General features: G+C 47.9%; 1 protein-coding gene and 1 non-coding gene across 3 annotated transcripts; one reads left to right on the forward strand and one right to left on the reverse strand.

Annotated features, from left to right (window-relative positions):
• Positions 1-7,381: 7,381 nt before the first annotated feature.
• hwa (huluwa) lies at positions 7,382-10,194 on the reverse strand. Of its 2 annotated transcripts, none has more exons than XM_028974449.1 (3): positions 9,411-10,194; positions 9,136-9,328; positions 7,382-7,867 (listed from the first exon to the last, which is right to left on the reverse strand). In XM_028974449.1, exons 1-3 carry the CDS (start codon positions 9,918-9,920, stop codon positions 7,701-7,703), a joined length of 870 nt encoding a protein of 289 aa, XP_028830282.1. In that variant the 5' UTR covers positions 9,921-10,194; the 3' UTR covers positions 7,382-7,700. The 2 variants fall into 2 exon arrangements, with proteins under 2 accessions (XP_028830282.1, XP_028830283.1); XM_028974450.1 differs by having other exon boundaries at positions 7,779-7,867; positions 9,061-9,328.
• A 127-nt stretch (positions 10,195-10,321) lies between these two features.
• On the forward strand, positions 10,322-10,393 carry trnaa-cgc (transfer RNA alanine (anticodon CGC)). The gene has a single exon. It is a non-coding gene; the product is annotated as a tRNA-Ala (tRNA).
• The last annotated feature ends 3,155 nt before the right edge of the window (positions 10,394-13,548 follow it).

A 13,548-nucleotide genomic window follows, 5' to 3' on the forward strand; every position in this document is an offset into this window, starting at 1 on the left:
TGCAGTACAAAATTGACGCTGCGGCTGAATAATCACTGGCTTTAAATTGAAATGTTATGCATGCGAACGGTGAAATCTCCCCTTCCGCCATTGGAGCGAGTCGGACGTGCAGGGACCGCCTCTCGAGCTGGATTGGTGGACTCGTACTTTGTCGCAAAAAGGCTCAGCCAGTCGTGCTTGTGAGAGGCAGACGAAGGGAATAGATCTGCAGTATCTCCTAGTAAAACTGGTCATAAAACATATCACGACAGACATTCATGGCAGTAAGAAGCCTTGTAATTAGAAGGAACACTCAGCAGCAGGAGAGCCGGTCATTTCAGATCCCTACATGCCCCCCGACTGCTCTAACTACCCCGATATTCCAGGCAATAGCCCACTAACTCACCCCAACGGTGGGTAGAACCTCTCCTCGCTACCCCCAGAGGTGGCCATATCTAAACGAGTCCAGCCCTATTGGCTGCAAACGCTACTGTACGAAGACCCTGCAGCCCTTCCCCTGGACAATAAAGTGATTTTCATTGTGAAACACTGCAGCACAGCACACGGTGACACAGCAAAATATGTCCTCTGCTTTTAACCATCACCCTTGGTGAGCAGCCATGACAGGCGCCCAGGGAGCAGTGTGTGGGGACGGTACTTTGCTCAGTGGCACCTTGGAGAGTGTGAACACAGTCCCCCCACTACCAGAAATTATGCAGTCCTGATTCCCACATATGGGGGAAAATGGCGAGTGTAGCAGATGCACATCAGCATCCAATCACCACAGGCACATTGGTTGATAATCAAAGGCCTTTTATTTCTGTAGAAAATACACAAGGGCCCAGTCAGCGGCCACCAGTCCTCCCTCCTCTCATCCACACTCCGCTCCCGCAGCACACTGAGCATACCGACAAAATACCTGGCCATATAACCGGCTCTAAAATATGAAGGTGCTCACACAGCGGCTACCAAAAACCAACCATGTCACAACCATGTCATTTACAGGTGAGCCTAACAGTGACATTAAATGGCAAACACACAGTGAAAAGGAAAATATAATTTTATAGAGAAAACGGACGATCGTATATTTACATTTACAGCATTTATCAGACTCCCTTATCCAGAGCGACTTACAATCAGTAGCTACAGGGACAGTCTCCCTGGAGCAACTTAGGGTTAAATGTCTTGCTCAGGGACACAATGGTAGTAAGTGGGATTTGTACCTGGGTCTTCTGATTCACAGGCGACTGTGTAACCCACTAAGCTACTACCAACCTATGGTAGTATAGTGGCTGCATTATGTACGTTTCACATTTAACTACCTGTAGAAAATAAATAAACCTAATATTGCGTTGAGTAATTACACATTGATCGTTACAAAATACTGATTAGGTGCAGTGTCACTGTGCAGCCAGCAGAAAGAGAGGTGGTGGGTCGTGTTGCACCTTGTCAGAAGAGAATCATTCAAGTGATATCCAAGAGGGGGTCACAGCAGAGCCACATGGGCCAAAAGGCACAAGCACTTGAATAAATGGTAGGTTTATCACACCCAGTGAATAGTGATTATCAAACACATTTAACTTCTAAATGATCGGTATAAATACGTTTTTTTGTCCCTTTTATTGTTAGGTCGAATCATTATCATTCCACCAACACAGAAATGACAACAATCATTTTGTCACACATATTTTTGGACTTGTGCATATTCTGAGCGATAAACAACAACAATATTAATTTCTTATATAGCCCAAAATCACATACAGTATGTGACTCAATGGGCTTTGACAGGCCCTACAGTTGACGTCCGCCACACCTGACCCTTGTGTGAACTCCACACAAAAAAACTCTAGGAGAGAGGAATAAAGAAAGGAAGAAACCTTGGGAAGGAGTGATACAGAGAGGGACCCCCTTCCAGGGTAGAGTGAGCCTGCAAATGGTGTCAGTGCAGGGTTTGTGATGATTTGTCCAATAAGAGAAAAAGTGGAGAAGTCCAAAGTGTAGTCCACTGTCATGGTGGACATTACGTCCATTATGATGCTACTGGTCCATTTGACAATTCCCAAAGTTTAGTTGTTACGGTGGTGGTGGCTGTGGTGACCCTGTGGTTCGTTTTATGCTGAGTTGTTTCCAGGAACCAGGATCTGGTTCTGCTGGTCTATTCACTGGAATCTGCCAGTCGTCTGTGCAGACGGTGGCTTTGTACGACTGATATTGAAATATGTGGTATATTGGTGCAACAGTGGCCCAGTACCCTAACTAGGACAGCCTAACTAAGGTGAATTAAACACTGTCTGTGCTTAACAGGGGAACTGTGTGATAAAGTGGACTTAATAATTGACACTGTGCAGGGGACTTTAACAGAAGGCCAGTTCAATCTACCAGAAACAACCACAATGTTTTATTAACATTTTACGGCGATAACAAGATGAATCTAGAAAAATATAAACCTTCTAATCACTCTTCAAATTTTAGTCATTGAAATATGAACATTTAGTTTACTAACTTATAAAGCAAATAATCCATCTCAAGTCACGTCATTTTTGCTACCCATTGTCACGATTGGGGGCAGCTGGGAACACAACTGGCACCAATCTGTCGATAGGGGCTGCGACATTTTATTGTGTTTAATAAATCACGTGCCAGGACTGGGATATGACCCCCCAAGAACTGGTTGAGCGGTGTCTTCCTGATGGGATGGAAGTCGGGCCATGGTGGGCAGTGTCACAGTGTGACGTCGATCCCTGGGTGATCTGCAAAACCCAGAAACGGCAAGAACTGTGGGTGAGTGGGCGGAGCGAGGACAAGGGCATCGGCCGAAGCGAGGAGGTGACGTGGGAATCAAGCACAGAGGATGCTACTTCCCATCATGCCCATCCCTGATCATCGAGAGGTCTGTGGAGGACTTCCGATGATGTGATGACGAGAGAGAGACAGAATGCAAGGAGGAATATGGCAATACAGGGGTAAGCTGGTGGAAGAGGGCAACGGGAAGTCGCCAGCCAGCAACTTAGCTGCCGGGGCTGCCTTGTGGGGAATCTGCCTTGCGGGGACTTCCTGGAGCTGCTGAGGGCGGAGTTCAATCAGTCAGAGCCCGAGCCATGGATCGGACCCTGCCCCACCACCACACCCAGAACCAGCTATGATCCAGTGCATGGGATGCAGCACTGGCGAGTGGCCAGAGGGTCACTCCTCCTGTGTTCCTGGCTGTGCCTCCTGAGGAGGTCCCGGAGAGCCCAGAGAGGGAGCCAGAAGACCATCTCTTTTGTCTGTCTCTGTGTGTGTGTGTGTGTTTGTGTTGTGTCCTTATGTCACCCCCACTTCCCCTCTTTGTGTCCACCAGATGGTGTCCAAGCAGTGGAGCAGAACCCTAGGGATTATGTTCCTGACCTGACTGCGCTGGTCCAGGGCAAGGTCGACAAGCCTAAATATACCCCTTTGTCCAGACAGGGGGAGTTTTTTTGGGGGGGTTGGGACTCCTTTTGAGGGTGGGGTGGGCTGGGTCCTCCAGTAGCCGGTAAACAGGGCTGGCCAGGCAGGGGCCTGGGTTCACCTCCAGAGGTGCGGAGCACCACAGAGTCATGGGTGGCATGAGGATCCAGCCGGGACTGGCAGGAAGGGGGCCTGCTCATCCCGATGGTTGCAAAAGGGGCTGAGTGGATGGTCCAGCAAAGCCCCTACACTGCCACCAGGGACGTGCAGCGGTAGGGGCCGCACTTGCCCAGAACGCTCCACCCAGGGGGGCAATAAGCCGTCGCCAGAGGGTCCAGGACCGCCTCCCTGCCAGGAGCAGGGAGTGACGCAGGAACCGTCAGCAGGGACGTGCAGCGGCAGGGGCTGTGTGTGCCCAGAAGGCACCAAGCGGGGCGCAGTAAGTGATCGCTGGAGGGAGGGAGTGATGCAGGAAGCATCACAGGGGACGTGCAGAGACAGGACCTGCACGTACCCCGAAGGTTTGGCTCTGGTTTTTGTGTGCCACCAGGCAGAACAGCCAGAGGGTCCGGGTTCTCCGGTGGGAGGAAACAGCAGTGCCCCCCAGGACGTATCCCATGGAGGGGGGGGGGGGCTCTGTCACAATTGGGTGCAGCTGGGAACACAACTGGCACTAGTCTGGTTAGCTGCAGCCAACCAGCGTTGCACTTCCCTCTTGACTGGAGCTTCACACCGAAAGCTTTGTTGATATTCTGGCGTGTGAATAAAAGCGTTGTTGGACTTCCCACTGCTTGTACGCAGTGTAACATAGGTCCAGTGTGTTTGCTCCTCTCGTCAGACATGTAATGTGTTGGTGAAAGTTGGGCATAACTTGTCTGAGGTTTGCTTTATTAAAGTTCCTTGCCACAATGAGCGCTGCATCTGGATGTGCGTTTTGACAAGCACACAACACAAACAGAGCCATACCTTTTTTTGCGCGAGGAGGGATGTGGACCACCGTGATGGTGACCGAGGCGATGGTGATGTGGCAGGTTACATGGATGGCACTTAATGCTCAGATGAGGAGAGCAGCCGAGAGTAGAAACACTCATTGCACCACTTGTTATTGACCATGAAACAAACTCCTCTGTCCATATGAAACACGAAGAAAGAATCCAACAGGGTTACGATGCTGTCCAGCACTGGTGTTGGACTGCACCATAACAAGCCAAACTAACATGGACAAATGCCAGGGAGGTTTAGTGCTCAGTAATAATTATTCCATGAATGACTGTTTATAGTGCACAATAAGTTATGAAACATGACAGTGCCGCTGGTCTCAGCATAAACACCACCGCCACACTGGTAGCCCAGGCTTCTCTGCTGATCATGCCGCCTACCACATCCATAGGTGGCCAATGCCAGAAGTTTTTTTTCATATGCTATGCTTTCCAATCTTGACAGGCCTCTTGCACTTAGTTGTTGTTGGTAATGGGGGACTAAGCAATGGCAGACTGTGACAAGTTCAGCCAGGCTCAGTTGCTGATCGGTTGGTCACACCTTAAATGCTTGAAGTGCTTAAGCATGCAGATACACAACATATCTAGTGGCAGCTACAGGCTCCTGATTTCTTAAGTGCAAAGAAATGTTTGCAATCTCACATTTACATCCACACATTTTTACCTTTTTTTTGCATCATGGTGCAGCTATGCTCCAAGATTAACAGTGCGTTAATCTTCACAAAATGTGTGAGAATCAAGCATTACATGAAAATGAAGTGATTGTGATACACAGCACACTGTGCACACAACGAAATGTGTCCTCGGCTTTAAACCATCACCCTTGGTGAGCAGTGGGCAGCCATGAAAGGTGCCCGGGGAGCAGTGTGTGGGGACGGTGCTTTGCTCAATGGCACCTCAGTGGATCGGGATTTGAACCAGCAACCTTCTGATTACGAGGCCGCTTCCTTAACCACTAGGCCACCAGTGCCCCATGAGAGAAGTCAGTAAGTTTGGAAACTTTTATGGCCAGTCCAACATGCAATGATCACCAGAAAGTCATGAAATTGATGTGTCATTTACCTTTGTGGCATTTCGCAGACTTCTGGTTCATAGACAAGTGTGTTACCCACAATTGTTCTGGTCTGGCAGTTTGAAACTGAATGCAGGAACGCGGATGACTGTTTGCTGTTTCTGTGCCCTTTAAAATTACTCTAAAACCCACAAACGTTCTCACAGATGTCCACAGACAATTGAACACTGACTTGCATTTCCTGGATCACTAGCTCAAATCTTGTTACAATGCTCAATCCTGGGTTTGCTCCCCATTCTGTTGGTTCCAACATCCCCTGTGGATCTGTGATTGATCATGCAGCCACGATAACCTTATGTCTTTGGAGCACATACTATGACTGATTACTGCAGTTTTGGGAAGAACATCCAGTCAACTTGTTTGCAAGGCACTCAGTGGTTGTATTACACTACGCAGAGGTTGATACTATGTTGGGTGCTTACAGTTAGACCTGAGAGAGAATTAAACTGCATTCTTTCTAACCAGTGAAGAGGAATCTTTGCAGCTCTAGCCTGCAACTACAGTAATGTAGCAGCACAAACCCAGCTCATCAGCCCGCTTACTACCATTGTGTCCCTGAGCAAGACACTTAACCCTAAGTTGCTCCGGGGAGACTGTCCCTGTAACTACTGATTGTAAGTCGCTCTGGATAAGGGCGTCTGATAAATGCCATAAATGTAATGTAAATGTAAATCAGCCCAAGTTACAGATTTCGGGGGAATTTCAATAAGGATTTGTCCACCTTATCATGGCAAAGAAGAGGAGGTAGGTTGCGGGACCTACCTTATGTTCACCTGGGTCCAGTGAGGCAAGTACGGGACCTACAGGAGAGAACATGTAAATAAATAAAACAAAAATTATAACTAACTCTGGGCTGATCTTATGTCCATTCGCCAGGGGGTCCTGAAATGTGTGAGTTCGCTAAAGCTACCATAAGCTAAGCAACTTGGGAAAGTTGGCCAGGAGCAAGTCCGTTCACTAGCAGCCAAATTTGTAGCCATCTCTGACTTGGGTAAGTCTGGGCGATGATTGGGCACTATCGCAGTATCTGATGAGTTGTTGCCTCTGGCTAACCTGCTCCGTAAAAGCTCTGCCTTTATTTGGTCTGTAGACTGTCATATGGCGTTGAACATGCCAAGGCCTTGCCCTTTTTCTCCCCAGTCCTCGCAGCCCTGAAGTTTCATCTTCCATTCATGCTTGAGGTGGATGCAAGTGCGACTGGAACTGGTGCTGTATTATCGCAAGAATATACTTGATTAAATTACAGGACCATTGAGAAGGAAGCCTTAGCTTTGTTGCTATGCCTACAACATTTTGGGTCAACTTCTGGTCCTGGTGTACATGGACCATAATTTTCTTGTTTTTTTTAAATGAAATGATGAAAAATGCCAATTGGCACCTTATTTGCTGGTCCTTGTATCTGCAAAGATTCAATCTGGATATAAGGTGTAAAAAGGTTCTGATAATATTTCAGCCTCCAACAGTGGATGTTGATTTTTGGTGGCGTGGGCGTTAGGTCCTGTCGTGTTGTGTTGCAGGATGCCCTGATGATGATTCCTAAATGATTCCTCCTGTTCCTTCCATCCCTAATTAAGGACAGCCAGTACAAAAGGGGACTCGAACTCTAACAATTCATATCACTACAGTGCAAACATATACAATAACTACCGTTAATTTGTTCTAGTCTGTCTCAGGTAAATGCAGCTCCTAATGAATAAGTCAGAGTTAGTAACATCCTTTAGGCTCACGTTCACGTGAAGGTGCTTGGAACCCAAACACTGCCGTTTACGGCTATATTTTATTACAAATATTATTCACACAACATTAAAAATAATAATTTGAGTGACATTTAAATGTGAATAACACAAAAGGCTATGTTTGTTTATGTGATTAAAACAATAGCAGTCTTTTCAGGATTCCCAGTAACATCAAAATCAATGAATTAATACACAACTCACAAAACAAAACAAAAAAAATGCACATATAAAATCTGTGAGCATAAAATGGTGAATAAAGTGTAAAGTACCAGCAGCGTAGTACAGCTAAACAACAAGAAGTGAGTTGTGTAATATATTAAAAAAAAACAACAACCGTGTCTGTGCTTAAGTACAGTCAGTGAGTGGGGAATCTCCGTAACAAGCTGTTGTGAGCTGTGTGGGTTCTTAACTCTTGAGTTTAACCGAGTGAGATTGGGCCTGATGTGGGGCAGCTTTCACATGGGTGGAAAGGTCAAGGCGACGCGGTCACACCCAGTATTGCTTGGTGGCAACTGGAGGGGGGTGTGCTCGTGGTTTGGGGAGGTGGTTCTGTGTGACGTAGCTGGGGTCATAGTAGTCCCACTCCATCGCTGAAGCCAGGGCGCTGCCTGCCAAACCCTCACTGTCTGCGGACAATATTCGCAGAGACACCCCTGCAGAAGAAGACACAAGTAAGTACCAAAAAAAAACCCCAGAACGGTCAGGGCTCATACTGAAGCCTAGAGTCGGTGACTGGAAATCGATACATACTTTAGGATCTCACACACAGCACTTATATCAGACCTGCAGCATTTCAAGTCGTTGTGAATTCAGGCCCGGGTGGAGGGTTCATATGAGATGGACAACCTCAGCCACCCTTTAAAAAAATACATTGAGTCCGTTCTGCCTTTCCTGTTTGTTTTTTTTTGTACATTGAAACGTTTGCCCTAATTCTAAGGTGCGGTGTCCCATAAACTCTCGTAAGCACACACATCTACTATTTTATTTCCCTAATATAAGGGAATATATGTTGATTTATTGAATCATGTATTCGTTCAAATGCTCAAGGATCTAAACATAATCTACGTCATAATTAAGAAGTGTTAAACAGAGCCCCACCTTTTCATCAACTGATTGTAGACAACAAAAACTGAAAATCTTCGGGGATTTGTGGACTCATGTAAAGCATCTGGGCTAAACATCTTCAACACGTACCTGAAACGGACATGCGGTTTGTTTTTCCGCTTGCAGTGCTGCATCATGATTAGTTGAACTCGACCGCGCTGTACCCTGTCTAGCCACTCGTGTATTTAAGCAGGGCCCACCGAGTGGGACTACCGATCGACCGACAACCTTAGATGCGACTGACATTTCGCCTATTTAGACAGCTTGGAGGGTTTAGTGTGCGGGCGCAAATTGACCTCACTGGCGTGTTTAATTCTGTTTACTTCCACCCAGGGTGGTAGTAGCCTAGTGGGTAACACATTCGCCAATGAACCAGAAGACTGAGGTTCAAATCCCACTTACTACCATTGTGTCCCTGAGCAAGACACTTAACCCTAAGTTGCTCCAGGGGGGGACTGTCCCTGTAACTACTGATTATATGTTGCTCTGGATAAGGGCATCTGATAAATGCTGTAAATGTAAATGTTCATAAGAGTAACAACATTAATCGCATTGTGCACGCAGTGCACACAACGAAATGTGTCCTCTGCGTTTAACCAATCAGTCTTAATGAGCAGTGTGTGGGGACGGGGACCTCAGTGGAACCTTGAGGGTCTAGTGCATTTTTCAGAGACTAATATCTTAAGATCCTTAACATTCTAAGGTGCGCACAGACTTTAAAGCGGGGACGTCTAACTCTTACCTCGTTACAAACGGCACAAGGAGGCTGGAGCATTTACATGTGATGCACTGAAATGAAGCGCGTCGCGCCACTCGCCTGCGCTCGCCCCGAAGTCGCTGTCCAGGCCGGGTCCCTCCACAAAGGAGCTGGCCGAAGCCACCAGGCACGTCATCTCGGGCGGGATGCTGCTGGCGACCTCGCACTCCACGTGCAGCCGGTCGGCGGAGACCATCTCGAAGTGGCTCCGCAGCCGCTCCAGCGTGCTGCTCCGGCGGAGGCGCGCCCGACCCTGAGAACCACCCACCACACGTCTAGCGTCTGCGTGTACGTCTACGTCTACGTGTACGTGTACGTCCTCGAGGCGCACTCACCCCGGCGTCCACGGCGTGCACCTCCGGCGAGTTGGGCGGCACCGCGTGGCCGCCGTCGGTGTCCGAGTCGCTGACGGGCGCGCCCCTCCGCCACTCCCTGGGCTTGATGGAGTGCGACCCCGCGGTGGACACGGCGGCCAGGAAGGTGCTCGGCACCCGCAGCGAGCCGGAGCCGCCGCACGTGGCCCCGTCCGGCCGGACGGAGCGGCGACAGGCGGCGGCGCGCTCCGCCGACGACGTGAGCGACGACGTGACGGGCGGCGCCAGCATCGGCTCCGACGCCGACACGTAGATCCGCTTCCCGCTCCGGCACGCGAACGACGGCCCCTCGGAGAAGCGGGAGCCGGCGTGGCCCTCGGGGCCCCCGGACTCCCGCTTGTGGCCCCGCGCTAAGCGGAGCAGCTTGAGTCCGAGCAGCAGGCAGTTGAGCAGCAGGACGAGCAGCAGGCACGGAACCAGGAGCAGGACGAGCAGCGTCAGGCCCGGCAGCGGCGCGTCCATTTCCGACATGCCGCGTCGCCGCGGTCATGGCAGACAAAACGGGACGAAAGCTCCATCCGCGGCCCGGTTTAAACGGCCGCTTGTTTAGTGTGTTTGGGTGCCGTCAGGTGGCGCCGAGGTCCGCCGCAGTCTCCATCGCCCGAGGTTCGAGGAAACCCAGAAGAACGAGGCGAGAGCCGGAGGAGAAAGTAGCGCAAACAAAAGCATTCGCTCATTAAAAAAAAGAGAAAAAAGTTGCGCGGTGAAATGGCCGCCAGGTGGCGTAAAGCGACGTGTCGCAACCGGAACGGGTCGGTAATTATTAAAAAAGTGAAATTGAAATGATTTTCATTGTGATGCACAGCACATGGTGCACACAGTGAAATTTGTCCTCTACATCACCCTTGGTGAGCAGTGGGCAGCTATTATGTGGGGATGTAGCTCAGTGGTAGAGCGCATGCTTCGCATGTATGAGGTCCTGGGTTCAATCCCCAGCATCTCCATGGTGACTTCCCTTTCTGGGGCAGTGGTGGCCTAGCGGTTAAGGTAGCGGCCCCGTAATCTCCGATCTGCCAAGGTGCCACTGAGCAAAGCACCGCTCCCCGGGCGTCTGTCATGGCTGCCAGGGTGATGGGTTAAATGCAGAGGACAAATTTCACTGTGTGCACCGTGTGCTGTGCTGCTGCTTTTTATGACAGGCGACCGGGGAGCAGTGTGTGGGGACGGTGCTTTGCTCAGTGGCACCTCAGTGGCACCTTGGCGGGTTGGAATTCAAACCAGCAGCCTTCTGATTACGGGGCCGCTACCTTAACCACTAGGCCACCATTTTCGTATAAACGGACACGCTGCACTTTATCCACTATTTAAAAAAAAAAAAACAGTGATGTAACCCACCACCCTGAGTGAGCAGTGGGCAGCCATGGCAGGTGCCGGGGGAGCAGTGTGTGGGGACGGTGCTTTGCTCAGTGGCACCTTGGCGGCTCGGGATTTCAGGAACATTTATGAGGAAATTTCTTCCATTCTTCTCTTCAGCTGTAGGACTATCCATAAAATACACTTCGTGTAGATTTTACAGTTCTTGTAGTTAACAGGTGAAAACATGATTTCTTTCCCAAAATGATGGCCAGTAAATAGTATTTTTTTTTTGTAAATGAACATCCACTTTATGCATAGTACAGAGGAGGAAAAACTGTCATCTGTCATCAAAGCAAATTTGATCAGTTTTGAAGCTGCCGACTATAAACTGTTGAATTGATCCAGGTAAACACTTGAAGAGAATTTGTTTAATGAGGGGTTGACAAGAGGAACGTAAAGCAAATTGGAGAATATAAAATACATAAAACAGATGTTACGTGTATGATTAAGTTCAGGAGCCCCAGTTTCAGGGTTGCAGGGATTAACCTGTTTGACATTTAACCATGGTGGGAAATGGTTAATTCACCACCTGGGGCAGTGGTGGCCTAGCGGTTAAGGAAGCGACCCCGTAATCAGAAGGTTGCCGGTTCAAATCCCGAGCCGCCAAGGTGCCACTGAGGTGCCACTGAGCAAAGCACCGTCCCCACACACTGCTCCCCGGGCGCCTGTCATGGCTGCCCACTGCTCCCTCAGGGTGATGGGTTAAATGCATAGGACAAATTTCACTGTGTGCGCCGTGCTGCTGTGTATCACATGTGACAATCACTTCACTTTTTTTTTTTTTTTTCCAAGACTTCCCTGACATCACAAAAATGACAAAAATCCGCTGGAACCAGAGACATGGAAAAGCTTGAACCACACAAAACACCTCAAGCAGTTCATGGCAGAAGGACAACAGAGAACTCGAATACTCCCGTTGAAGTGCTTGAGATATTTTGGATACCCAAAAGATGCTAAAGGAGAAAACCAGGACCACAGGTCACCCGTTTGCAGAGCTTGCAGAAAAAATTTACATATTTTACATGGGCAACGGGGAGATGGGTGGCTGTTAAAGAGCGGTGAAGCTGCCACAATTTGCCACTAAAGAGGCACTTTTTCTAAAATGGTGGCATACAATGCATAACTACTCAATGAAACGTCATAAAACATTTAACTTTGTGGTATGTTTATTTCTCTTGCAGGCTTATGAAAAGGAATTTCAAATGTAGCCTGATTGCTTGGGTTCTAAAACAGCATCTCCAATAAAATGTTTCTTAGCAGATCACAAAATACTACATCATCTTTATTAAGTAGGGTGACCAGACATGCACGCGAGTGGAATTTTGATTCCTTTTTTGCACTTGAACGTGAAGTGATTGTCATTGTGAATCACTGAAGCACAGCACACGGTGACACAATGAAATGTGTCCTCTGCTTTAAACCATAACCCTGAGTGAGCAGTGGGCAGCCATGACCGGCACCCGGGGAGCAGTGTGTGGGGACGATGCTTTGCTCAGTGGCACCTTGGCAGATCAGGATTCGAACCGACAACCACTAGGCCACCACTGCCCCTTCAACTTGAACTGGTTTATGAACTGTTAAAGCTCTTATGTAGACAGGTTTAACATCTTTTTCTTTTCTTTTTCTGTCACTGCATTTTAAGTTAAGAATTTTGGCAGCAACAAATGATCTGTGAAATCTATTGATGTGTACAGAATTACTTTTATTTTATTTCCACATTTGATTTTCCTAACTGTCTGAAACGCTGCCATAAATAGCTTCTGAAACTCAAAACCTTAATACAATGTGTTTGTGTATATAGTTGTAATATTAATTAATGTAAAATAATCATGAAGCCGAGAGTACTTTACTGACTATGATTGTACACCAATGTTTCTAATCATTTCAGCCATAGAGGCAAGTCTCCTGAAGGCAATGAAAGCCCATGAAGAGAAGCACACCTTGAAACGGCCAGCACATCAATGCAAGGAGAATGTGATTTGCCACTATGCATTTTATAGTAACATAAAAAAATTCACAGGTCTACCTGTCTTCAGACAAGGAGGGATAGAAGAGACACCAAAATACCATGTGTTTGGATCATTTCCCCACTGCGTCCAGTGAACACATCTTGGTTTGAGGGTCCAGTGAACCAATCAGAATGTGACTTCAGATCAGGGTTGGGTTGCAATGCGACAAAGTGTGATAATCATAACCATGATCAAGAGATTGAAGGTTGTTGTGCTGTATGGTTGGATACAATTTGCTTTTTACTTGTCAAACTCTATTTCTACAGCATCCAACTCTTGTCTGTTTAGCCAACAGAGGGCAGTATGCATGCAAGTATGAGGATGTTCACATAATTCTATCTACTTATAATGACGTGTCTGTCATTCATGCCTTCTAGGCTTAAGTGTTGAAATGATGCAAGAACGTCTCCTTTAATACGCAGAGCATTTACATTTAACTGCCTAGAGCAGAATAAACAAAGTCCTCATTAGGTGCAGATTTTCATCTTAATTTTATATAACTGCCTACAGTCACTGTCTGTCTTTCCTGCCCGTGAGTCTATTTACAGGCAGCTATGCCATCTGGCTTGCCTCTTAGGCTTCATTTATTTGACAGACTCTCTGAAGAAGGTATCAGTCCGGCAAAGTAGAATAACACCACAGGTGTTATTGCCAACTGCTGTCCCAAGTACCGAGAGGAGATTCCCATCATGCCGCGGAACATCTGCTTTAAATTGCGTCGCCAGATACACCGG

This window comes from Denticeps clupeoides, chromosome 3, assembly GCF_900700375.1.
Source record: "Denticeps clupeoides chromosome 3, fDenClu1.1, whole genome shotgun sequence".
Taxonomy (NCBI): domain Eukaryota; kingdom Metazoa; phylum Chordata; class Actinopteri; order Clupeiformes; family Denticipitidae; genus Denticeps; species Denticeps clupeoides.

Coding starts and splice junctions, on each gene's coding strand:
- hwa (XM_028974449.1), bottom strand. CDS start 9,920: ATGTCGGAAATGGACGCGCCGCTGCCGGGCCTGACGCTGCTCGTCCTG. Junction 9,329..9,410: donor TGCACGCCGTGGACGCCGGG/GTGAGTGCGCCT, acceptor GGTGGTTCTCAG/GGTCGGGCGCGCCTCCGCCG. Junction 7,868..9,135: donor CGACTTCGGGGCGAGCGCAG/GCGAGTGGCGCG, acceptor CTTCTTCTGCAG/GGGTGTCTCTGCGAATATTG.